This window comes from Passer domesticus, chromosome Z, assembly GCF_036417665.1.
Source record: "Passer domesticus isolate bPasDom1 chromosome Z, bPasDom1.hap1, whole genome shotgun sequence".
NCBI lineage: Eukaryota > Metazoa > Chordata > Aves > Passeriformes > Passeridae > Passer > Passer domesticus.
Window position 1 is genome coordinate 22057679 of NC_087512.1, and position 24991 is coordinate 22082669.

A 24991-nucleotide genomic window follows, 5' to 3' on the forward strand; every position below is an offset into this window, starting at 1 on the left:
AGTGGCGGAAGGAAGTGGCGGAAGGAAGGAAGGAAGTGGCGGAAGGAAGGAAGGAAGTGGCGGAAGGAAGGAAGTGGCGGAAGGAAGTGGCGGAAGGAAGGAAGGAGGGAAGTGGCGGAAGGAAGGAGGGAAGTGGCGGAAGGAAGGAAGGGGCGGAAGGAGGGAGGGAGGGAGGGAGGGAGGGAGGGAGGGAGGGAGGGAGGGAGGGAGGGAGGGAGGGAGGGAGGGAGGAAGGAAGGAAGGAAGGAAGGAAGGAAGGAAGGAAGGAAGGAAGGAAGGAAGGAAGGAAGGAAGGAAGGAAGGAAGGAAGGAAGGAAGGAAGGAAGGAAGGAAGGAAGGAAGGAAGGAAGGAAGGAAGGAAGGAAGGAAGGAAGGAAGGAAGGAAGGAAGGAAGGAAGGAAGGAAGGAAGGAAGGAAGGAAGGAAGGAAGGAAGGAAGGAAGGAAGGAAGGAAGGAAGGAAGGAAGGAAGGAAGGAAGGAAGGAAGGAAGGAAGGAAGGAAGGAAGGAAGGAAGGAAGGAAGGAAGGAAGGAAGGAAGGAAGGAAGGAAGGAAGGAAGGAAGGAAGGAAGGAAGGAAGGAAGGAAGGAAGGAAGGAAGGAAGGAAGGAAGGAAGGAAGGAAGGAAGGAAGGAAGGAAGGAAGGAATTACATGTATTTTTGAATTCAAGAATTCACCTAAACTACATGTGTATGGGCTTTTTCATACATAATATAAATGAGAGCATAATTGCCTGGTGATAATCTAATATAATAGGTGGGCTAAAAAAAAATTTTTACTTCCAACTCATTTTTCTGATCAGCAGATTGCTAGCTTTCACTTCAGTGCACACTGGAACTTTTAACATTTCCATCAGCTAATAGGTGGAAAAGCATGTCAACCATAACTCTGTATTGTTCAACCCATGTACGTAAAAAAGTAAACCTCTTGGTAAAAGAAGGTGCCCAGTCTTTTTAGAGTCATCACAATGTACTAAGAATGCTGTCTTTTGATGGAAGGCCTGAAATATTTCCAGACCAAACACTACTCAGATTTTATCAGTGTCATGACAACATACTCTTCAAAACTATATGCTAACACTTTAAATGCAACATGTAATGCTGACTGCTCTATGCCTGTTTTCTATAAATCATGCTTGAGTGAAAGAGGACTTAAAGCATATTAATATTGACAACAGAATCAATGTTTAAGTTATAGTAGTTTGAATTATATTAAAGACAAAATAAAAAGAGCAAAAAGATTTGCCTTTTAACCACTTCTCTTTCATAGAGAAAGGTAAAAAAAAGTAATGGGGGAGAAAATATATTCTAAGCCAAATATTTAAAAATATGAAACAGAGGAGGAAGGTTGTGAGTCAAATCTCAGAAGGACAGATTTAACTGGAATCTGAAATCAAAGGGTATACAATGAGTCTTCAGTTCTAAATTTAAAGCCCCTGGTAATACATACTAAATAAAATGTAATGCTACTCATGAATACTATATACAGAAACGTGGAACATCAGAATAGAGATGATGCAGGAAAAAAACTTATATCAATTATTAACTAATATAAAAAAGGGGGTAAATTAAAATGTATTCTTATTTTAAACTCACTCACTTGTGACCAATCTCATGTGCAATGGTAAAAGCTGAACCTAGGCCAATATCTTCATTAATGCTGCAGCTCCTTTCAGGCTCACACATTCCAGCCACAGAGGCCAAGCCTGAATAAACAGAAGGAGACACAAAGGGTCATGCCAAGGTGTTTCAGTCTTAAAAGCCCTAGTTATAAATGCCTGGATTCTTTTTAATAACTTCTATGCACAGAAGGAGCAGTTGGCAAAAGGTTAACTTTCTAGTCATTTGCAAAATCACTGGGGGGAATTTCACTTTGCCGGCTAGACATTAATATTTTTTGAACTGCAGTCAGTGCTGGAAAATGTCTAGACTAGGGGTTAGATTTATAAATTTTACTTCTGGTAACTTGGGACCACCTAGTAACTTGAGCCAGGAGAGGGAATTCAAGAAAGCATTTCTATTTTAACATTCTTGTGCCTGAAGAAAGCAAAATGTATCCACATTATTTTTCTAAAGAAATCTGTTTAAGTTTAGTGGGTTCATAAAAACATACAAGCAACTTTTTTAGCTATGAAAAACCTCACATGGTACGTTAAAAAAAATTAAAAAAACAAAACTGAATGCATCAGTGAGAAGAGAGGAGACATGTTAATAACAAGCAAGCATTTAAGCATGGAAGTCTTTTCCATTTATCACCCATTATCTTCTGGCATTAAAACCTTATTGTGTTACAAGGGCTTTTAAAAACTTTCTTCAGAGAGAGAACACCACTGGCATTTACTGACTATGGCTCTTCTGTATCTCACACATTTTTCAGCAACAGATTATTACAGAATATATTGCAGTCATAATTTAGTGCCATTAGAGAAAGCTTTAAACATCAGGTTTATTTAATATATTTCTCCCCTAGAATTTCTGATCTGAATGAAGCAGCAAACCTTTCTTTAAGGAAGCTACCTGCTAAGTTAACTACACTACCCAAAAAAAAAAAAAAAAAAAAAAAAAAAAAAAAAAAAAAAAAAAAAAAAAAAAAAAAAAACCAGGAAAAAATTATAAATAAATTAAATCCAAACAACCCCAAAAATAACAATTAAAAAATTGAAAAATTGAAAAAGTTTAACTTTGGTTGAGAGATGAGGGGAATGAAACAGGGAATGGGGAAGAGAGAAAGCAAACTATCTATACGAGTAGGGACTTCAAATTTTTCTATTTGGACTAACAGTCAGGAAGTCATAATATGACAAGTGCTTCCTGTTGTGTCCACATTAGCAATTAATTTGAAGCCATAGGAGTGGATCAGCGCAGTGAAGCACCAAAGTTGAGGCTCTTCATGTATCTTTGCATGCTGGTTTGGCCATTCTGGACTAGTTGAATCCTGTAGGCAGAACATGACTACACATGTGGCTCAAAGCTTCCTGAAGGAAAAAAATATTGCAGGGGTATCATGAGAATACACCCCATGGGCAATCTCAGGTCTCCTGTAGGCACATGTAGAGCATTTGGGGGTGTGTGTGTTCTATGTTTTCTTCCAAACAAATCTAGTTTGAATGCAGCAAAACTACTCTCATAGCCAAACTGACATGGGCAAAAGCTGACAATGTGTGTCTGGAGAGTTTGCAGTGTGGAACCTGCAAAAAATGCAATAATTATAGTTCACCTATGGTGTTCTAATTGAAGAATTCTGAAGACACGTGGCAATACATGACATGGCAATACAACTATCATGCTCCCCTGCAAAGTCCACCATATTTGAATGAAAACGTCATCTCCATCTTCAGGTCTTATAACGGAGGACTTGCTTCAGCAAACGAGAAGACCAGAGTAAAATAACTCCATACCATGCTTGCAGAAAGTGACAGAGATCAAGCTAAGAACTCAGTCAGTGACTCAGACTTTAAAAGGACTTGTCCTTCACTGGAGCCACAGACACACTGCACAGACGTCTGAGATCTTTTCTAAGGGCTTCCATGAAAGGTTCCCTGCCTCATGTGTCTGAAATAGGATACAGATGTTTATGCCAAATAAAATCTTTTACTTCTGTCTCTTCCTAGAATACCAATTATTCAGGTTTCTTTTGACCTTCTGAGACCTCTCTGTGATTTTTTTTCACAGACTCCTTTATATATATAATTAACTTTAGTTATTGGATGTCAGTACGACTTAAGCATATGCAATGCCTTGCAAAGAGGACTACAGGGCCTTGTCTCTTCTCCAATTCAATGCCTATAATGCAGAAAAATTGTCATGGTTTTATTGCCAAGACCCCTATAACAGTAAGTTGGAACTGATACCATACATGACTCTTATTTTTAATTTTTTTTTAATTAAAGTTTTTGTTTTATAAAATATTTGCCAAATCTATCCTCTGTTACACTGGATTCAAGTGAAACAAAATTTGCCTTTATGCCAAAATCTGATAGAGTAAGAGTTAGTACATTGATGATCTGTGTCAAAAGTATCCCATAAAAAAATATCAAATAGTTCATGCATTAATGTATTCTCTTTCAACCTTTCTTTTTTTAACACTTGCAAAGCCACTTTTAAGACATCATCTCTTCAGTTTCATCACCTCCAATGTCAAATAAAATCCATTACATTTGGAAATTCATCAGCATGATTTGTCTTTTCCTGAAGCGTGCTGGGGGTTTTGTTTATGTTTATAGCAGGAAAAATTCTGGTACCTTTCCCCATGTAAACTACACCCCTCTGCCAGAAGCATTGTACTGACTTGTGAGAGACTTACAGAAAAAAATAACATGGCTTAAGGCTATCAGTAATAGTGATATACAGTAATATAGGGAAAGACGAAGCAAATACAATCATGAATTGTGAATGAGGAAAGTATTAATAATATGAACCAGACTAACTAGAATTTTATCTTTAATCATCTTCAAGAAAGAGGCTCATGAAAGGATGCAAACTGAAAAAAAAAATCTAAACAAGTGTTATGTTAATCTTTGAATAATGTTCCCTTTATATGTTAGAGCACCATTGGAGGCAACAACCTATAGTTATAAATCATGTACAGTTATTTATTGTAGTAAATAACTACTGGTGACATATTTAGATATGGAGAGAACAATAGCTCTCCATCCTTAATCTAAGGTTGACATGTACACTTCTCCATTGTCAAAGCACTGTTTTAAGTTTTAAGTTTCAATGTTATTGTATTTTCCATCAGTGTGCTTTTTCTTTCTAAGTCTGTGAAAGGAAAAACATGAAGCTGTACTTGCTGTGTAGAACACAGCAACAGTGTAAGCATCAAAGCCCATCCTTTTTAAGATTTATGGGGGTAGTATTATAACCTTCCTGAGGATTTTTACTTCTGGTTTTTTAACTAGATTATGGACACTGGTAAATGGAAATGAACAGTGAGCTCTCTTCTGTAAGGAGTAAAATTGAGTCACTGCTAGGTTTTATCAGTATTACAGCTGTCAGACAAAATACACAGCACCAGCTCACACAACTCAAATTCCCAGCAATGTATCAAAGCCAAAATCTGCCTAGATTATCTTTTATTTTTTCATGTTTATAAAACTGCAAAATTTTGAAAGTACAAACTTAAAAAGATCTAATCAGGCAATAAACCAATAGCTAAGTATAAAGCCAGGAAACAGCAAATATGAGCTGAAATTTCTCTTTATAATCTTACCCAGTGTTCCACAAGGCTTGTTTTTATAAGTGCAGATATCATATCTGTTAAGAAAAAAAAAAGTAGATAAAGTATGTCAGTGAATCAGGTTTGTAAGATACTTTGTATATTTATCACATATCTGTATCATAGTCCAAGTTGTCAGACCGCAATCAGTTTAATTATGTGCAGCCAGCTGGTGTCGGCCTTTTCTACACTCTGGTGTAAACCACAAGCTGCAGTACACTCACAGCCGCTGGCCTCAGGCCAGTGGGACACCTGCCAGCAAGAAAAAAATGGTTAAAGTGGATCTTTGTAATCACCAGCTCCATAAAGCAGTCTACCATTCTCTTATGAAGTTACAGCAGCATGGCTACAGACTGCTACTGATTCTTAAACCCTAAGTTTTACTTATCCAACATGATTGGAAGCCTCCTATGGTCTCACACTTATCAACTAAACAATATTAAGTGTAAGTTGTACTACTCAGACTTCGGTTCTATTTAAAAAACTGAATCCTCAATTATTATACCATATTTTAAAAACATCTTATGAACTGTCATTATAGTGCCCTTCACATTATCCTTCCATTATTATAGTGTATCTTAAGAATATGTGCTAATAACTTAAAATGAAAACCATTTCTGCAAAAAACTAAAACATTTCTTTAAGGAAAATTTTTGTCATTGTAGATACAATCTTTCAAACACAGAAGCTAATGAGTTTTTTGTAGTTAATACATAAATACCTGGACCTAGCAATAAAATTAAAATATTTTCTGCAGCATAGCTTTTAAAATAGCAGTGGTCATGCAGCAGTCAATTCATTAATTACACCTTCATATTTTGAATATGCAATCCTATCATGTGGACAGTGATAAAAGCACACTCCACAATGCTACTTATTTTCAAGAATTATACTGACTTCCTTCCACACTATGCTTCAGAATAGTTTCTACTCTTTAGAAAGCCAAAAAAATTTAAAATATATCATCTTTATGCTTTAATTTTAAACTCAAATAGTTACTAATTTTGGGCCACCAGACATTGTCTGTTAAAAATACCATAAAGACTTCTATCACATAGGAGTCTGATCACAAGATATATACCTTTCACTGCTAAAAGAGTTATGGTCTGTCTGCAAGCCAAATCTATGGACAAAATAACAAAGCTTAAAATTTGGAACAAATCCAGTAAGCTCTCTGTGCATGCAGACTGCTGTGACCACATGGAATTCCTTTGATTTTTAAAGGGTACTGAGTGTGGAGCAGTTTGTGGGATTAAGCTATAATTTGGAACTTAAATGTTCATGTGCATTAATTTCACCAAGGTGTTTCAAATGTGCACTGATTTCTCATTTGCTGTCTGGAGGAGGGGAAGGTAACCAAATCAGCATTCTTACAGAAAACATTCTTATAAAAAAGCATTCTTATTTCTCTTGAAATGTCCCTAAATTCCAAGATTATATGGATTGAGAGTAAAAGAAGGTTTTTTACTGAACATTTCCTGCCTTTTATATAATTAAGGAACCAAACTTCTTATTTCTGTGTTCAGGAGAGTGTCTGAACTTAATCCTATTGATGTTCAAGCAAAATTTTTTCCTCAGAGAAAGTAGATGGCTCAGTCTTGTTTAGTGAGAAAACCCTAACTAAATTCTTTGGAACATAGTTGAGAACTGAATGGAAAAACCTCTGAAATACACAGGTCTTCTGCTTTTTAATCTCCAATGGCAGTAAGGAAAAACAATTAAAGACATACATCCTAAGACAAAATGGATGTTTGAAAATAAAACAAATTCCACTCAACTCAAGTAAGATGCTGTCACTGACTTCAGCAGAGCTGAAAACTTTCCTGATGGTCTGAATCAAATTATTGTCCTAAAGGTATGAATCTGAAGTTACTCATCACCTAAGGTTCAGTTTCACAAAGAACTGTGATAACAGAGAATTATATTAAGTCCCTTGCTTCTGTTATATTTTTGACAAATAAACACCATGGTATTCTTCAGTTTCTGCTGGGAAGTGTGTGTTCTTCATTATGCATAACCTAGCATTTTTAAGAAAATGTGATGATGTTGAAACTTAGATAATAAAACTAAGGTAAAGATAACTTTATTTTCCAATACACAATTATTTTTGCAAGAACATACCTGGGTAGTAACATGTTCTAAACATACCATCACTAAAACTCAAATTTTATAGACAATTATTAATTTCCTGTAAGGATATTCATACTCTCCTAGCCCCCAGTTTACCAGGAATAAATTTTTTGAACTTTTGAAAAAAATTTCATTCTAATGACTTACTTTATCTACATCATCTTCCAACTCCATTTTTTCATCTTATTATTTTCATATGAATGGTTTCTCCTTGTGATTTCTCTGAAAGCTCATGGCATTCTTATGAACCAAATTGCTTGCTTCCATCATTTGCTTCTCTAAAAGACTAAATTACTTAAAAATTCTAAATTACTTAAAAACAGACTAACTTGTCTTTTTTTTGGTTTTGACACCATTTCTTCTAACTGTATTTTGAACCTTCAAGTAATCCATTTAGTTCTCAGATGTTGGGTTCCAAATGCAGAAGACTACAGATGCAATACTTGACAGCTAGTAATTTTAAGAAACCCCTAAAAATACAAATCATCAAGACTGACCATGAGATTAGATAGGTCTAATTGCTATGGGAAATAAATAAAAATAAAAAGGCAACCCACAAACAAACAAACTGAAACAAAAAGCCCACACACAAAAAAGCAGCACAAAATGTGAAGTTTAATCACCAGGAGCCTAGTAAATACTAAAGATGCTAAAGAGACCCAAAAGATAGAATCTCAAGCCAACAACTATCTAAACCAACCCTCAAAGATTATGAAAACAGTCACAATTATGACAACTGAAAAAATGTTGGTTCAGTTCACTGACAGATGGTGTAAAAGGGACACCACACAAAAGTTGAATGAAAGAACACAGTTACAGAGGTAAATAACTTGGGATAAGACGGCAGCCAGACCATTTTGAGGCAGCCAAGAAAAATCTGTGCCCAAGCCAAAAAAGAAGATCATATAACTCCTAATAAAGTGGGTGCAGTGCCTCTGAAATGTTACCACACTGGGGAAGCGGAATGGGAAAGAGGTAGGAGGGAAGATGGTTGATTACATGGCCATGCCTGCCCTGAAGAAATCAGAAGTCATTTCATGAGGCAGATGGGGAAGTGGTCTGGGACTGCTGAGCATTCCTGTGTGGCTGCTGAAGAGCTGCACAGACAGACAGGAAATGCATGATGAATGTACAAATGTCACTGACAACTCTGACTGACACATCAGCCAGAAGGAAACTGCACAGACAGACCATTATCTGGTCAAGGACTGGAGCAGCAGTGCACTCCTGTCATGCCATGGATCAAACATCAAGAGTTAGTGCACCATACAGGCACACCTTAAAAAGAAAAAATCCTAATCTTCTTTAGCAGGATATACAGGCACCATCCTAAAATATACTTGCACACTGTGTTAAAAAATGAAATGGACACTGAAATTCTAATATCTGCATTATCAAGCTGTTTTAAAACTCTATTACAATTTTTAAGAAATGTTCCTTGTACAGATTTGGCTCACAAGAACTCCCAAGAAAAGTTGTGGAGACAGCCACAATTATTAACAGGCAAAATATACAAAAACTAATCAGTTTTGGAGATGCCAGCTTAGTAATGTGTACACAAGATCTGTGTCAGTGGTACTCAGTGCAACAAAAAAGCCACTGGTGTGTTTTTTTAATGTATTAGTGTAGATGCAAGCTACAGACTATATCTTCAAGAAGTCTCTCTTATCTGTAAGTCTAACCAGAAAAAAAATCCATTTTGTTTGTAAATCTGATGACTGGCATGATCCTGATTATTTGAGTAGGATACTTAAGTCAAAGAGTTAAGAAAGATAAATCCTCTGTGAATATTGTAAGCACTGCTCAAACTTGTCAGGTAAATTATCATCAGCTATAACCAATCCCAGGCACCTTAGGGGAATACAGCCATTTGTCTCCTGCAGAGAAAGAAGATTCTTCCTGATCTCTGAGAACTGTCCATTTTCAGGCCTAAAGCACGCAGTTGTGCAACTACATAGCTCACACAGAGTTCCATGATTGCAAATGTATTACCACATAAAAAATAAAAATAAACTTTAAAAAAAAGAGACATACTAATTCACAGATTTGATTATAAGAAAGCATCACAATGATTCAATTGTACCTCCACCCACTCTTAGCATTAAAATGTAATTTCTTCTAGAAGCAAGAGAAGATAAAAAAATACTCCTTAAAGGCTATTCAATCTCACATTAAGAATTATTTAGAGCATAATTTGAGAACAACTGTCCTAGATTACCCAGTTATCTGCCCTTCCCTCCACAGCAGTCATTGGTGAGTGTTTGCAAAGGAAACAGGACAGCTCATACTGATACCTCCCCTGATAGAAGTCGCCAGCTCTGTGGCTTAGAGTACTTCAGAGACAGAGATTACATGTTATCATTTAATTGATTTTTCTTTTATTGCCTTCAGCCCTTCCTCTTTATTCAGTTAATTCCTCTTTATTCTGAAAAAAATAAATTGTTTCAATGTCTGTCTGGGGGATATGGTCATACCTTTATCAGCAAAGTTAAGTCCCACTGCTTCAGTACAGCTTCCTCCCTTTGAAATCAGTATTTGATTTTTTTTAATAATCAGATTAATACATGGGATTTCTCAGAATTCTGCCATTACACTGTGGCACTTCTGTCACCACCATGTGCACTCACAGGATTTTCAAACTTTCTGAAGTGTGTGTATAACAGTTCAAAAAGTTATTATAACAGTGGCATAAACAGTAGTAGATACAAAGGCAAAATGAATTCTTTCTCCTTACATGTTAATGTGTATTTATAAATTCAAGGATAACATTGTCCTTTCTACCAGTCTCATTATTCAAATTGGCCCATTAAATGAAAAGAGTCTCTATAAAACACTATTATTACTAGCTGTATGTTACTGGAAATGTCCAGTGTACCAGAAGAGACTATTTGCATCAAATTAACACTTAGATAGAAATATACCTATTACAGGATTGGAAACATGCATGAATACTAGCATTAGATACACTCTAAAGACTTTCATTAATCAACAAGAATAACCCACACAATGTCTTTGATTTAAGTAAATGAGTACAGCATGAAAACTCTTATTAGAAAAGCAAACTGTTCAAAATCAGTATGAAACACCAGCTGTTTACTCATACATACATCAAACTACTCCAAAATTACTCTGAAAGCCACCAATAAACATGAGTCATATTTAAGATAGATATTGACATAAATAACCAAGACTTTTGAAGTAATATTTCTTAATGGAAAAGATTTTAGGAGACCAAAATACAGTCACAGTAATGAGGGAAAACCTACCAAGATGGATGGAATTCAAATGTAAAAAAAAAAAAAAAAAAGTAAACAGAGTAAAGAGAGCTAAACACTACAAATTATTAATATTCATTTTTAGGGAATATTTCACAGATGTCCCATTTCTGAATAAAGGTAAAAGACCAGGAAAAAAGGTACCTCTTAAGAAAACTTAAATTAACCTAGTTCCAATACCTATGACTATAAACTGAACAGATCAGACTGAATCTCAGATTTCTCTCAAATGGATCAAAACCTGCAGGTTATCTGACCACCCTAACTCCTATATCTAAAGTATGGAAAATCTAAAAAGAGAAAAAAACCTGTGACTACCTTGTACTTTCACCCCTTTTTTTTCTGCATACATATACGTGGCTATTTTAAAAAGTGGTCATTTTGCAAGTGCAGAAAATTTCACTAATGCTAGAGAACTGGATGTCACTAACACTAGAGAACTACAATGGAATTAACAACTTCTAAGATAATTTGGTCATTCATTAGATTTGCACAGGTTACCAATTGTAATACTCTCTACTACACAGTATTTTTATGTCTTTTTAAAGGTTTAATTCAGCACATCTTTTGCCTTACAGAAAGTGGCACACCACTACAGCATTCTGCCCTAAAATAAAGAATATGTCTTATTTGGTTCCTTCCTCAAAAACCACAAACCAAAAAGAGCTATTTAAACCAAGGAAGGAAAAGAATAACATACATGTTACACATCACTCATCAGAAATAGCTTTTTCTATTATTAGTTTTCCATGTCTTTAATGCTGCCATAGACAACCAAAGTCTGTCTCTATTGGACTTTGTTCTGATACTTTGCTTGGGTGGATAAATTCTGAGTTACAGCCAGAAAAACTACTGCTGCTGTAAGTTCTAGTTCTCCTGATTTATATAAATCTTTTAAATAATTACACTGTAAATGAAACACTTCCATACTACTTTTCTAAACGGCAAATGTAATCAAAAATGTAAAAATAAACACAGTTCTAAAAAAAATTAAAGCTGTCATTTGTATTCATCAGTTTCAGCAATGAATAGCAGTTGCAAGTTTATTACAATCATTAGTATTATTAGTACCCTTAGGACATGCAGAATAACTCCTGATTCACATAAAAAATACTATAAAAGTGCATCAGAAATATAGAGCCACCTACCTGTGTGACAATGGTGATTTCATAATATTCAGCGATAACGTAGAGATTAGGCATTTGCACTATCACCAGATTGCAGGAAACATTTGATTTGTTGCATTCTGAACCTCAGAAGCATTTGAAACTTTTATTGCATTCTCAGTATTGAGCCAAAATTTAGATGGAGTTATACAGATGTTGCTCAAACTGGACTAGAGAATGAACCAGAAATTTCTACATATCTGCTGTAAGTACACTGTTAATAATTTCTCTATCAGTACATTCAGGATAAATCCAGCAACTAACACATAAAGCTTTTTTTCAAAGGACATTGATTCTGAACAGCTTAAGCAGATTGTAGGGCAAAGGTTTTTTTAGACTGTCCTAATGCAACCAAGTCTGGGGGAAAGGAAAGCTAGCAAAACTAATTACATAGGTGTGGTTGGGGGCATCCTGCCACACAGCAGAAAATAGGAAGCAACTAGTCTAGACCTCTGGCAGAGGGGAAACACAGCTAACAGCTATGATTACTAACCAAGTTTTAGCTCTGTTGTATGGAAATAAATTAGGTAAGTTAGAGCAGTAACATATTGCACATATATTTCTAAGTTTTTCTGATTTCTTTCGTGATTCTACTCTGGTTATACCTTTTTGCTAAATTTGTGAGCAATATTATAAACAATTAGCTTACAATCTCTGAGAAGATCACATATCTTTCTACACAAAATGTCCACTTTATTTACCTTTACTGACACTGCATACGGCATAAAAGGCTAAGGCTTGGCTGTAAATATCAGTTCATTAGGATGACAGACCACACCTGGTACAGAAGAACCTAAGAACTGCAACATGGGCCAGACCACAGATTCCACTATCCCAATACCTTGCCTTCACAACGAACTAAGAGAAGGCCCAAGAAAGAATAACACCACTGCAAGCATAAAATGTCAATTATACCACTACTCTCCCAACTATTTTTGGCTCAGAAATTTTGAAACAGATGTGCTTCTCTGTATTTAGTACTTTCAATGGATTTTTCTTCTGTGAACATGCCTAGCCAACCTTTCAACCTATACATATGTCCAGCTTCCATAAAGTGACTTGCCAAAAAGTTTCAACATTAGCTAAACCTTGCTTTAAAAAGAGCTGCCTTCCTTCTCCTGGTTTTGAATCTTTCTTATCTTCTATAAGTTCTTGTGGTGAAAGATGCTATGAACGATTTTTTCCTCATTTATGCCCCCCCATACAGTCTTGTAACTGGTTAGATCACTGTACTGCTGTCCCAGATTTGACTTTTCCAAAAGTTGATTTCTCCAAGCAAGAGAGTCCTCAATTCAGTCATTCCTTGTAAAGAAAGTCACAGATTTTTTTCAGTCATTTTGCTCTCTTCTTCAATTCTCTGAAAACCTTTTGAGATGAGAAGGACTGAGTGATACAAATTACTCAAAATGTAGGCATACCATGCCCAGTTTAATCAACCGCATAATAAGGTTCCTTATTATTTTCCCAATAATCTTTAATACATTTAATTTGCTGGATTAACAATGTATACTTGACAAGTAGTCCAAATGTTCTCAGGAAAATAATAATATTTTCCAATAACGAGCAGTGGTTGTGTTTTGCTACTTCTGGTTGATATTTTTACAAAATTTCTGAGAAAAAAGATTGAAACTCTTACATATGTACTGTCATATGTAAGAGTTTCACTGTAGTGAAAATAATGAGAACCCTGTGCTTGGACTCAATTAAAGAATCATAAAATTGTATTTAAACAAAGAGCTAAATTTCAGTAGCTTAATGCATTAATGAAAACCTTCTTCAATCAATGCAATAAAGTTTGTTTGCTGACTACTTCTAAAGGTCAAAAACAAAGACAGCCATTCCACCCAAATGATTTTTAACCCAGACTAGAATCAAAATAATTTTTTGTTTTAAGAGCATACTCACAGTAATATATTTTACAAGTTTAGTGCTTTTTGTATAAGCAGGTGTTACAGTAAGTTACAATAAAGGATTTCACCTCTTCAAAAAATGTCAGCAAACAATTTGATTGCTTAAAGAATACAAAGCCAATTGAGTGCTGGACATCTGTGGTAGTTTTCCAGATGACATGCAATATACAGCTAATAAAGTCTGAAGCTAGCATATTCTGGGGTCTGCTTGTGAACAGAAAGGAAAATACATAGAGTGACAGAATTAAATGGCAGCAGAGGCAAAGACTGTTCTAACAAAGAGGATAAGTTTAAAAAAATACACAAGTTTACAAGTGAAAAAATATGTCAGAGATCTTGTCCAATCTTTGTTAGAGAACATCAACCTGCCGTGTTAAGACCAGAAGGAGCTTAATTTTATTTTCTGTGTTTTTTAAAAGGGGCTGGCAAATAGAATACATGCACTTCACATGGATTTTTGAAGTGTGCCTGTATGAAAAGCAGAACCCATAAAATTCAGAACTGCATGCAAATCTTTGTTTCATCTTCTTTTCCATGTAAAACAAGCCAGGAAGAAATATTAGCTCTATTGAAGACAGAAAAAGTTTGTGTCATTTCTATTATCATTTTCTGTCTAACTTATTTTTTACAAATCATTTTAATGTCAACAGCAACTAACTGTTGTGAATGAAGGGCTGAATACCATGAGAACATTAACTGACTTTACAGCAGTCACTCCTCATAACCCACATCACTTTTATTGTATAGAGGTTAGGATTAGTCAACTGTATCTATCCAGGCTGTCTGCAGGCATACATCGTTGCTTCCTCTTACCTTAAAGAATGTAAGAGTGAAGCTGGTGCAATTTATTTTATTACTCCTGACAAAATGAAAAAGAATCACAGAACTAAATAGGAAAGAAAATGAGCTTCGGAAACCATATCTATCCTGCAAAGAGATGCACATGTCAGGGTGTTCTGTATATGAATTCTTCAACCTAAGCTATTAAATCCATATTAAAACTACATGATTGTCAAAAGGAATTTATCAGTGATTCCTTAGGTTTAAACCTTCTGTACATGATTCAAGCCTTCACTTCATAAACTAGTCTTTCAAAGCTAACCTATTTTGAAGTGGGAAAATAAATTAATAAATTCCTCTTCATTACATTTATTAAGCCCACCAAGTATTTATGCACTTTTGTCTTTTCTGAAAACATCTGCAGTTATATTTCCAAAATTAGTTTGGTTCCCCCTACAGATGTTATGAAAGAAAAGTTCCATTACTTTTTTAAATTGACAATCTACTCCTTCTTATTAAAATTGACCTGAACTTCTGTTTTATTTTTTACCACATACTGCATATTACCATGAGACTATTAAAATAATTATTCCCATGAGTTTTATAAAATTTTAAATGCTGAACAGAAATTTTGGCTGGCTCCAAGGAGAACCTTCACTCCCACGAGGACAGTCAAGTAGTGAAGTGGTCTGCCCAAAAAGATTTTCCAAGATTTGACTGGGCAAAGTCTTGTGAAACCTAGTCTGATCTCATAGCTCACTCTGTTTAGGGGGTAACATTGGACTGAAGAGCTCCAGAGGGCCCTTTCGGACTGAATCCAATGGATTCTAAGTAGGTGTTACCTAAAAATCTTCAAATAATTTAATTAATAATTATGAAAAAATAAATGTTACATACTAACACAACTCTTCAGAATATCCATTGGAAAGTAAATTACATGTAAATTACATTACTCAAAATGGAAGCATCATTGGAACCATAGTTATTTTATAGTATTAATTTTTTCATCAGTACCGAAAACTGGGGGAAGAAGTTCCCTCTCCCTTCCACTCTGAGTTGGAATAATGCTACATCTTCCTAACAATTACACACGAAAGCTCTTGAACTTCATTCCCCAGTTAGTTGACCATGAAGTTTTAAACACCTGACATTGTTCTGTAAAGCCCATTCTCTTCTGCAATGCCAACACAATTGCCCAAAACACTTACTGTAAGAAATCCAGAAAGTTCAATCTGAAAGAAAAATAAGCATGCCTAATTTCTTTTTCCATTATTAAATTTTAGAAATTGATGTAATGGAACCATTATAAATAATGCCAGGTAAATACCATAAGATCAACAAACAAGAAAAAAAAATCACATCCAAGAAAATATTTCTTTCAAATGTGGCTGAAAAAATGGGGAGAATTTCACCGTATTAAGGTCACACAATTCTTATTTTTTTATTATTAGTTTCATTTATGTAAAGTTATTGAACTAAAATGCTTAAATTCTCCCCAGATTTACAGAAAAGGAAGGATCAATTTAGAAGTTTAATAAAGTAAGGATGATTTAAAAGAGGTTGGATAGCATGTAGAAACTGCAACTATTTTATTTTCTTTTTAATTTATTAACTGTAATTTCTGTTTTATAAAGTAGTCTGGTTCTCATTTGTTCAGTTTAAGTTATTTTAGTGTTTCTATTATTGTCAAGCATAGCTTTATTCAATAAATACAAGTCATTTACAAATGTAAATACTTTAATCAAATTCCCGCTTTTGCTTGGAAGAACCTGGAAAAAAAACACGTGATGTTCCTCAGAACTGTGTTGGGGCCAGTCCTGTTTAAATCTTTATCAATTATGTGTATAAACCTCTGCAAGTTCACAGATGACACCAAGCTGTGTGGGAGTGCTATCTGCTGGAGGGCAGGAAGGCTCTGCAGAGGATCTGGACAGGCTGGATCATGGGCTGAGGCCAATGGTGTGAGGTTAAGTAAGGCAAAATGCCAAATTCTACTCTTGGGTCACAACAACCCCAGGCAGCTTCACAGGCCGGGGCAGAGTGGCTGGAAAGGACCTGGGGACGCTGGTGACAGCAGCTGAACATGAGCCAGGCTGTGCCCAGGTGGCCAAGAAGGCCAATGGCATCCTGGCCTGGATCAGCCATGGTGTGGCCAGCAGGGCCAGGGCAGGGATTGTCCCCTGTACTGGGCACTGCTGAGGCCACAGCTCCAGTGCTGTGTCCAGTGCTGGGCCCTCAGTGCAAGAAAGACACTGAGGAGCTGGAGAGAGTGCAGAGAAGGGCAGTGGAGCTGGGGCAGGGTCTGGAGCACAAGTCCTGTGAGGAGCAGCTGAGGGAGCTGGAGATGTTTATCCTGGAGAAAAGGGGGTCAGGGATGACCTTGTCACTCTCTACAGCTGCCTGAAAGGAGGCTGTAGAAAGGTGAGGGTCAGCCGCTTTTTCCAGGCAGCAAGTGACATGATGAGAGGAAATGGCCTTAAATTGTGCCAGGGGAGGTTTGGATTACATATTAGGAAACACAGAAAGGGTTGTAACGCATTGGAACAGGTTGCTCAGGGAAGTGGTGAAATCACCATCTCTGGAAATGTTCAAAACACATGTGAATATGACACCTGAAAATATGGCCTGTTGGTGGTGATGCTGGGTTGACAGGTGGACTTGATAATCTTATATGTCTTATTGAACCTTAATGATTCTATTATTCCATGATTTTAACTTGTAAAAGCCTAAAGCAAAAAAAATCTGAATTAAAATGTTATTTTTATTAGTTAAAAATTTTTATATAATTAAGAGTAATGAATCTGTTTAAGTTCTTGAGCTACTTTATGAGAATGCGTAAGAAAAGAGTTTCCTTCCAGTAATGAGGGAAGAGATGGTAATTTCAGCAGTGCACAGACTATATAGAAGACCCACATGTTTCAGTGAAGTTACTACCTCTAGCACAGCACCATACTATTTAGAATGCCATTTTTAGTAAGGGACACATACAGGAACAAAGTTTTTTGGACTGCCAAACAATCTGCTTAATTGACTCAAGACATAACCAAAAATAGAATTGCAAAACATCACAATTCTCCTGACCAAGTGCATCTCATACTATTGCTATTGTTTTATGCTTGGTTTTTTAAACCACTAAATAATTAACAATCATAACCAAAATGTGACTAAGATGGAATAGTTTCAAAACCAGTCTTGGTCAAAAACCGATAAATGCTTCCATGACCTAAAAGACTACATTTCACACAGCTGAAAAATTCCTTGGGTTTTGAAGTACAATTTCTTGTTCTCTACTGATTTCAAACACACTGTTCACAATTGCGTAACATATTTCACTCTGCTTTGGCAGGTGGTTGAAAGAGCTCATAGGGTAGAAATTTCTTCTGAAAGAATCTGGACAATGAACATTTGTCAGCATTACTTATGACCTTGCAATTTCTAAGCAGGACTAACTGTCCTAAAATAACAATATAAGCAAATACCTTTCATTACAGCTAAATTAATGTGCAAGCTAAGGAACTGCCTGTACCTTTTCCTGCCTATTTATCCAGTCACTTAGCACTCCCTTTTTCAAGCTGCTGAGAGTAATAAATGAGAGATTTACATGGGTCTGGCTGAAGTAGTGTGAAGGCAATCCAAATGCAACCTCAGTGCTATCCAAAGAGCCATCTTAAAAGGTCTGAAAAAGAATCACATACATTTGGAAGCTGAATGTTATCAGCTCCCAAAAATACAAATTCTACAGTTTTCAGAACACAACCTGAACAAAATGTTCAGAAATAACACCTGATGTCCTAACATAAAGTTGCAAATACCTACAGCAGCATTTTGATTCAAACAGCAGTATTGGATAGTCATTCATTCTGCAACTCACTACAAAGCTAATTTTAAAAACAAAGTTTTGTTACTTGCCATATGGAAAAGAAAAAATGAATTTTGGCAGTTTCTATCCTTCCTGCCCTGATCTTAAGGCATCTTGTCCTCCAAGATCATAACTGCATTAGTTCTCAGCTTATTGACAGTGAAACAGTTAACTTCATGGACTAAGCTAACTTCTATTATTTTGTTGGTACTTCCTAGTAAGTTGCTTATATGTCTAACTATTACACAGAGTCTTATATTTCCCTGGTATGAGCCTTACTCTATGTAGACCTAGGAGTCTTCCCAGAAAAGACATGTTGGTCAACATGTACTTAAAACTCCAAAACATGCAAAAAAACTGTAAACCATTCAGGAATGACGTCTCAACTTCAGAAAGAATCCAAACAAAAACATGAAAAAATATTTTTGTTAAATGATCTGAATACTCTTCTTTCTCCATTAGACTGACCAAGATTTGACACTCCAAGTAGTCTTAAACTAATATAAGCCATTACTAAGAGTTCCAAAATTTCATCATTTGTGAGTGACTAACAAGTCTGGTTACACAAATTCCAGACTACCAATACATCTCACCGCTAAGATATGCTACTGACAACATTTTCAATTTTTTAAAACAACAAAAGATCAGAAATTATCTCACTCTTCTGAAAATCACTTGGGGGGTAGGGCAAGTGGGGGAAGGGGGCAGGTAGCAGGGGTCAGAATTAAAAACAGAGAAAAATTAAATATTTGATTTGAAACAATTCAATATTTCATGGTTTTTGTTTCTAGATATGTAAGTATTTTTTATTAAATCTCTTATTCCTAAGAACTAATAATAACTTGCTTTTACAAGGGAAAAACATCTCTCCATTTATTCACAGACCTGCTTTAGTACCTGTTATGAACAAGAACAAGTGTTTTCACAGCATCCCTCCAAAACTGATACAAGACTCAAAGATCATTAATAGATTCGTGCAGTTTAATTGCTAAAAACAATGTCAGTCACTGTAGCATGGGCACACATCTTCTTCTACTTGCAGAAATATTAACTATAATAATTGCCTAAACAGAGAATTGTCCTGAATGGTAACTAGGTTCTGAGACACAATAAAAAGCTTTCAATTCCAAATTATAGAAGTTACAATGATTGCTCATTAAATATATATATATAAAGCATACATGTGTAGAAACATCATTTTTTTCCAGTACCCAGGACACAAGTGTATCTTGCCAGCAAACTGCAATATGACATGCCCAAAAACTCAGACTGCAGACTAACAGTAAACTCAAACTCTGAAAACACATGAAGGTACTGATTCAAAATGATTGTGGACTAGCTGTGGGGACATATTCAGGATAGTCTGTTTGCCCAAGAAAGGCTTGGGCAGAAAAAAACAGGTAATTAACTATTTCCAGCCATGTGAAGATTTCTTTGGCAGGGGCAGGCACGCAGGAATCTAGAAACCTAGAATCTAGAAATCACATCTAAAAGTCTAAATCTAATCTAAAATTCTATAGAAAGAAAGATGGTCTACCATCCAATCTGGAGAAAAATGCAAGGTGTGACTGGTAGTGCATTAAAAGAGCATTAAAGCAGGAAAGGGCACAAAATAATGATAGTGCTTTCCAAGTCACCACAGAAAGAAATTTGATTCTAGGATAATCTACTCCTCAGTGCTCATCACCTTTTAACAGATCACCAGTCCCAGGGGCAGATAGCTGATAGCTTTTAGTAAAGCAGACACAGATTGTGTTTGAGAATATATCACACATATCAGGAAAAAAACATCACAAAACATCAGAGGAGCACACTGTAGTTGTAATTTCTGTTTGGGAGGCTGAAGAGCATTTATCTTTTCATTTTACCAGATTACAAAGATAAATAAAAACTCCAATTAAGGAGTAAAACTAAATCCACGAGGAACAGCAGAAGATGCATCTGAAGCATAATTATAAAAAATAAGGAGGTAGCATTATTTTCTGCTTTGTGGAAGCTCTCACTGAATACTATAACAAGCTTAAGATTGTCTTTCCTGATTTAATTGTTCTCTAAAAAAAAAAACAACAACAACAAAAAAAATCAAACCAAACAAACAAAAACACAAATGAGCAAGCAAAAAAAACCTATCACAAACCAAAAATCTTTCGATGTGTCCGATAATGCTACTTCAAATCTGTATCATAAAAGATAATTACAATCACAATATGGGCATATTTCTAAACCTGGTTCTTATTTCCATCTGTAACTTGCTAAATTGTCTTACTGTGGAAAGTAGAGAAAAGGTGTGAAGGTGTGGTTACTGTTCTTCAATTACCAGGCTGCACAAAAGCAGAAGAATCCAGACTACCCTAATCTGCAATATAAATGGCTAAAAGAAAAAGCACATGGTGTAGAAGTCTGTGGATGGTATAAAAGAATGTCTTTGGCATAAGCAGTAAGAATAATGAAGAGATGGTAAGCCCTTTTTTTCTTGTTGCCATGGGTTCAGGGGACGCAGACATCTGCAGCAGGGCATGGACAAGATACTAACATTCAAAACTGTAAGACTGTAACTTTATATGACCCAAGCACACACAGTAAAATTCAATTTCCAAGTGAATTTCAATAACATGCATGTGAAAAGCATGCATTTAAATACTGCACTTCATATTTAGAAGGATTTACAGGTTATTTGCATTTATGCCTGTAGTGGCACAATCAGATTTTTTAGCAGAAAAGATCCCATAGTAAAAGATCCTGGTTGGATACAGTGAGTGCAGAGTATCAACACAACTGAACATGTAAGTTTCACACAGAGAATTTTCACCTTGTCATGAACATAACTCAGGCAAAATCATACTAAAGATTTGGCAATCAGGCCCTGTTAGGTGCAAGCTGAGTGAAGGGTAGAGGAGTATGAGGGGGCATAACCAAGTATTTCAATACTAACACACACAGCAGTTCACAGAAAAAAATGTGATCAGTCAGCCATAAGAAAGACTGAGGAAAGCAAGAATGTAATAGTTAAACAGAAATTTTGTCAGAATATGACAATTGATACTCATGTTCTAATGAGCCATGGGAGTCAGGATCAATTCCATACTGTAAAAAAAGGGAGCCTTAAATACAGATGACCTAGCACCTTGGTGACTCAAAGGGAAGAGTGCCATCTACTGAGGCAAGAACTTAATTATAATACAACCAGCAAGTCCTACGTTTGTCCTGAAACAGAAAAGGAGTTTTAAAACAATATTTAAGTGCCTTCTATATCCTATTGAAAATCTAAGCATTTTATTTTGAACTATTACTGCAATTTGTATGATGGTGGATCTCTGTTCTTAGTAGGCTAGTGTTTTAGCTGAATTAATAATTAAAATATGCCTGAATGGCTTCTAAGTGCTCTATTTCTGAATAATCTAGGAGCTTTAGTTTCCAAGTAAAGGATGTCACTTTCTGAATATTCTGCCTCTTAAAAAACCCTCATATCTGGACACAGAAACATGAAGATACTTGAAGTGACAACTGAAAAAGGCTTTTAAGCCTTTTTCTTTTCTTTCATAAGATTCTGGTATTGAGTATAACAATGCTGGAGGACAAAAAAACCCCAAGAAAACATAAAGAAGCAGTTACAGAAGATATTCTGAATTTGTTTGACCTTTGGGTTAATAAACTTGTTGATAATCAACCTGAAGCACTTTTCAGCTACTTATTATTAAATTAACTACTACTTCTAGAAACATATGCAGTAGTCAAAGAAAAGTATATAACCGCTTAGTGTGTTTGACACTCTTTGCCAAGTATAGCAGAATATTATTTGAGTACTGATTTCAAAATCTTTTACTTAAATTGTATAATGCAAGTGATTAGTTCTGGATGTTTGTGAACCAATTCCTCCTGTGCTTTATATATTTGCTAAGTATATAATACAACATGAAATCTGGTCAGTGAAAAGTACTAGAAATGGAGCACAAACTGCATTGTCAATGTTTCTTTAAAAGTCATAGGTACATCTTAAATTTTATTCTTCAATACAGAACAATAAAACAATAACAAACTGTCTTACTGGAACCCTTGCCAACCTTAAAATCTGCAAGACTATTACAATACTTGGATGATGTTCAATTTCTACTTCTCACCTCCCCGGTTTCATTTTTCAAATAGCTTGCTCATTTGTGTTTTACTATCTTAATGAGAAAACACATTCAAATGCATACACATGGCAGTTTACTCAAGTATAATAAACCACAGCTTTATGATGTCTATTTTTAAAAAATTCAAAAAATTTCATCTGTGGAAAACAAAACTTCAGAAATCTGACCATGTTTCTACAGTTACCTAAAAAAAGCTGTATTTGAACTATGAAGCAATCATGAGCTGGCATTCTTGGATTTAACCTCACCAAATGTAACAGGAAATTACACTTGGTAACTATTTGGAAAAAAATAGATGCATGGAGTAGGAGCTCATCAAGACTTTGGGTTGAGAGCAACTATAAAATTATTTTTCATATAGTGTTCAGGGAGTGTATAGCACTGAAAAACTAGAATTTCTCAGCTTGATTTCAGCTTATAAAACTGATATAATTCCTAACAACCATATATGCTGTGACATATTAAGTGCAAAAGGACGGTTTTAAGAGTAAGATGTTTTGACAGACTACATAAATTATGTACTTACCAACAAACTGAGTTCTTCAAGATACTTTATCCAAATGCAAATTTTTATAAAAATACTACCGATATGATTATGGAATTTTTTTTTGCCCTAGTATTGACAAGCAACCATTCTCTTTCTGGTTTGTACTGACTTGGTATGATTTCCCATGCTGCACCCACTTCAACCATTTTCCCTAATTTTCAAAATCAAGGTTGTGAAGATTTAGGAAGGAGAAAGCAGAATGGGAGAATGTGGTGCATCAGTGTAAAATCTGATGCATGGTAAATACCAGTAGTAATTTTGCTTCCTTCTCATAGTGCTGTCAATACATATCACCTTTGCTATAAAGGCCTCCATCACTGAGTTTCTGGTGACTGTTTCTGGGATACAGGGCGATAGAAACTGTGTGCCTCTACTCAGAGCCTCATCCACCCCAAGCAATTACCCAGTGTTCACAGTGAACACCTATCCCTGTGTCAGAGACCATAGTGTGATTTGGATTGGAGGGGAACTTAAACATCACCTAGTTCCAACCCCACCACCCTCAGCAGGGAACCCTTCCACTAGATCAGTTTGCTCAGGGTGCAAGCTGGCCTTGAACATCTCCAGGGATGGGACACCAGATACGTCTGCACAACATGTTCCCAGTGCCTCACCACAGTAAGTAAAGAATTTCCTCCATGTGTCTAAGATAATCTACTCTCCTTCGCTTTAAAACTATTCCCCCTTTCCCTATCACTACATGCTCTAGTAAAAAGTCCTTCTCAAGCTCTCATAGTCTCCTTTTAGTTACTGGAAGGATGCAATAAAGTCTGACTGGGCATTGTCCTTACAGGATAAACAACCTCTGAGCCTTTCGTCATAGGAGAGGTTTTTCGTTCCTTTAGGTGTCTTAATGGTCTGTCTCTGGACTCACTCCTGTCCTTCCTGTTCTGAGGACCTCAGAGCTGGATGCAATACTTCCCGCGAGATGGAGAGGAGAGGAGAGGAGAGGAGAGGAGAGGAGAGGAGAGGAGAGGAGAGGAGAGGAGAGGAGAGGAGAGGAGAGGAGAGGAGAGGAGAGGAGAGGAGAGGAGAGGAGAGGAGAGGAGAGGAGAGGAGAGGAGAGGAGAGGAGAGGAGAGGAGAGGAGAGGAGAGGAGAGGAGAGGAGAGGAGAGGAGAGGAGAGGAGAGGAGCAGAATCACATCCATCAGCCCACTGCCCACATCTTTTGATGCAAACCAAGGCACATTTGGCGTTCTAGAATCCAAATGCACACTGCTAGGTCATGTCCAGCTTCTCATCCACTCCCAAGTCCCTCTTGGCAGGGCTGCTCTCAATCCCTTCATCCCCTTGCCTGTGTTGATACAGGGGTTGCTGTGACCCAGGTGCAACACATTATAATTTGCCTTGTTGGATCTTCTGATGTTCACATGGGTCCACTTTTCCAGCTTGTCCAGGGCCCTCTGGATGGCACTCCATCCTTCAGGTGTGTTAACACCACCAGTCAGCTTGGGGTCATCTGCAAATTTGCTGAGGGAGCACTCAATCCGTTTGTCTGAAGACATTAAATAACAGTTGAAGACATTAAATAACTGTGCTGCCAATATGGACCCCTGAGGGCCCCACTTTTCTGATGTCCATCAGAACTCTGAGCCATTGACCACTCCCCTCTGGATGAGATCATCCAACCAGTTCCTTATCCACTGAACAGTACACCCCTCAAATCCATCTCTGTCATATTTAGCGAGAAGGATGTTGTAAGGGACCATGTCAAAGGCTTTACAGGGTCCACATAAATGACATCTGTAGCTCTTCCCTTATCCACTCATGTAGTCACTCCCTTGTAAAAAGCAGTTGGTCAAGGGGGACTTTTTCCCATTCACCATGTACTTCATGTGACTGGCACGACTGGCCAGCTCTCTCTGAGGTGCATCTCATCGAATCCTATAGATTTATGTATGTTCACATTCTTCATTTGTCACGAACTTGCATTTCACTTAGAGTGGGAAGAACTTTGCTACCCCAATCCTTGTTT

General features: G+C 36.4%; 1 protein-coding gene across 9 annotated transcripts in view; it reads right to left on the bottom strand.

Annotated features, from left to right (window-relative positions):
- Positions 1–24991, bottom strand: part of ADAMTS6 (ADAM metallopeptidase with thrombospondin type 1 motif 6) — a 146877-nt gene that overhangs the window by 82101 nt on the left and 39785 nt on the right. For all 9 annotated transcript variants that reach the window (XR_010352187.1, XR_010352188.1, XM_064403021.1 and 6 more), the window contains 2 exons: positions 5210–5253; positions 1598–1703 (listed from right to left, as the gene is read on the bottom strand). Coding sequence is in view for 7 of the 9 variants with exons in the window: in XM_064403021.1 (XP_064259091.1) it covers positions 1598–1703; positions 5210–5253 (150 nt within the window). In the remaining 2 variants the exon portion in view is untranslated. The remainder of the gene's footprint in view (positions 1–1597; positions 1704–5209; positions 5254–24991) is intronic.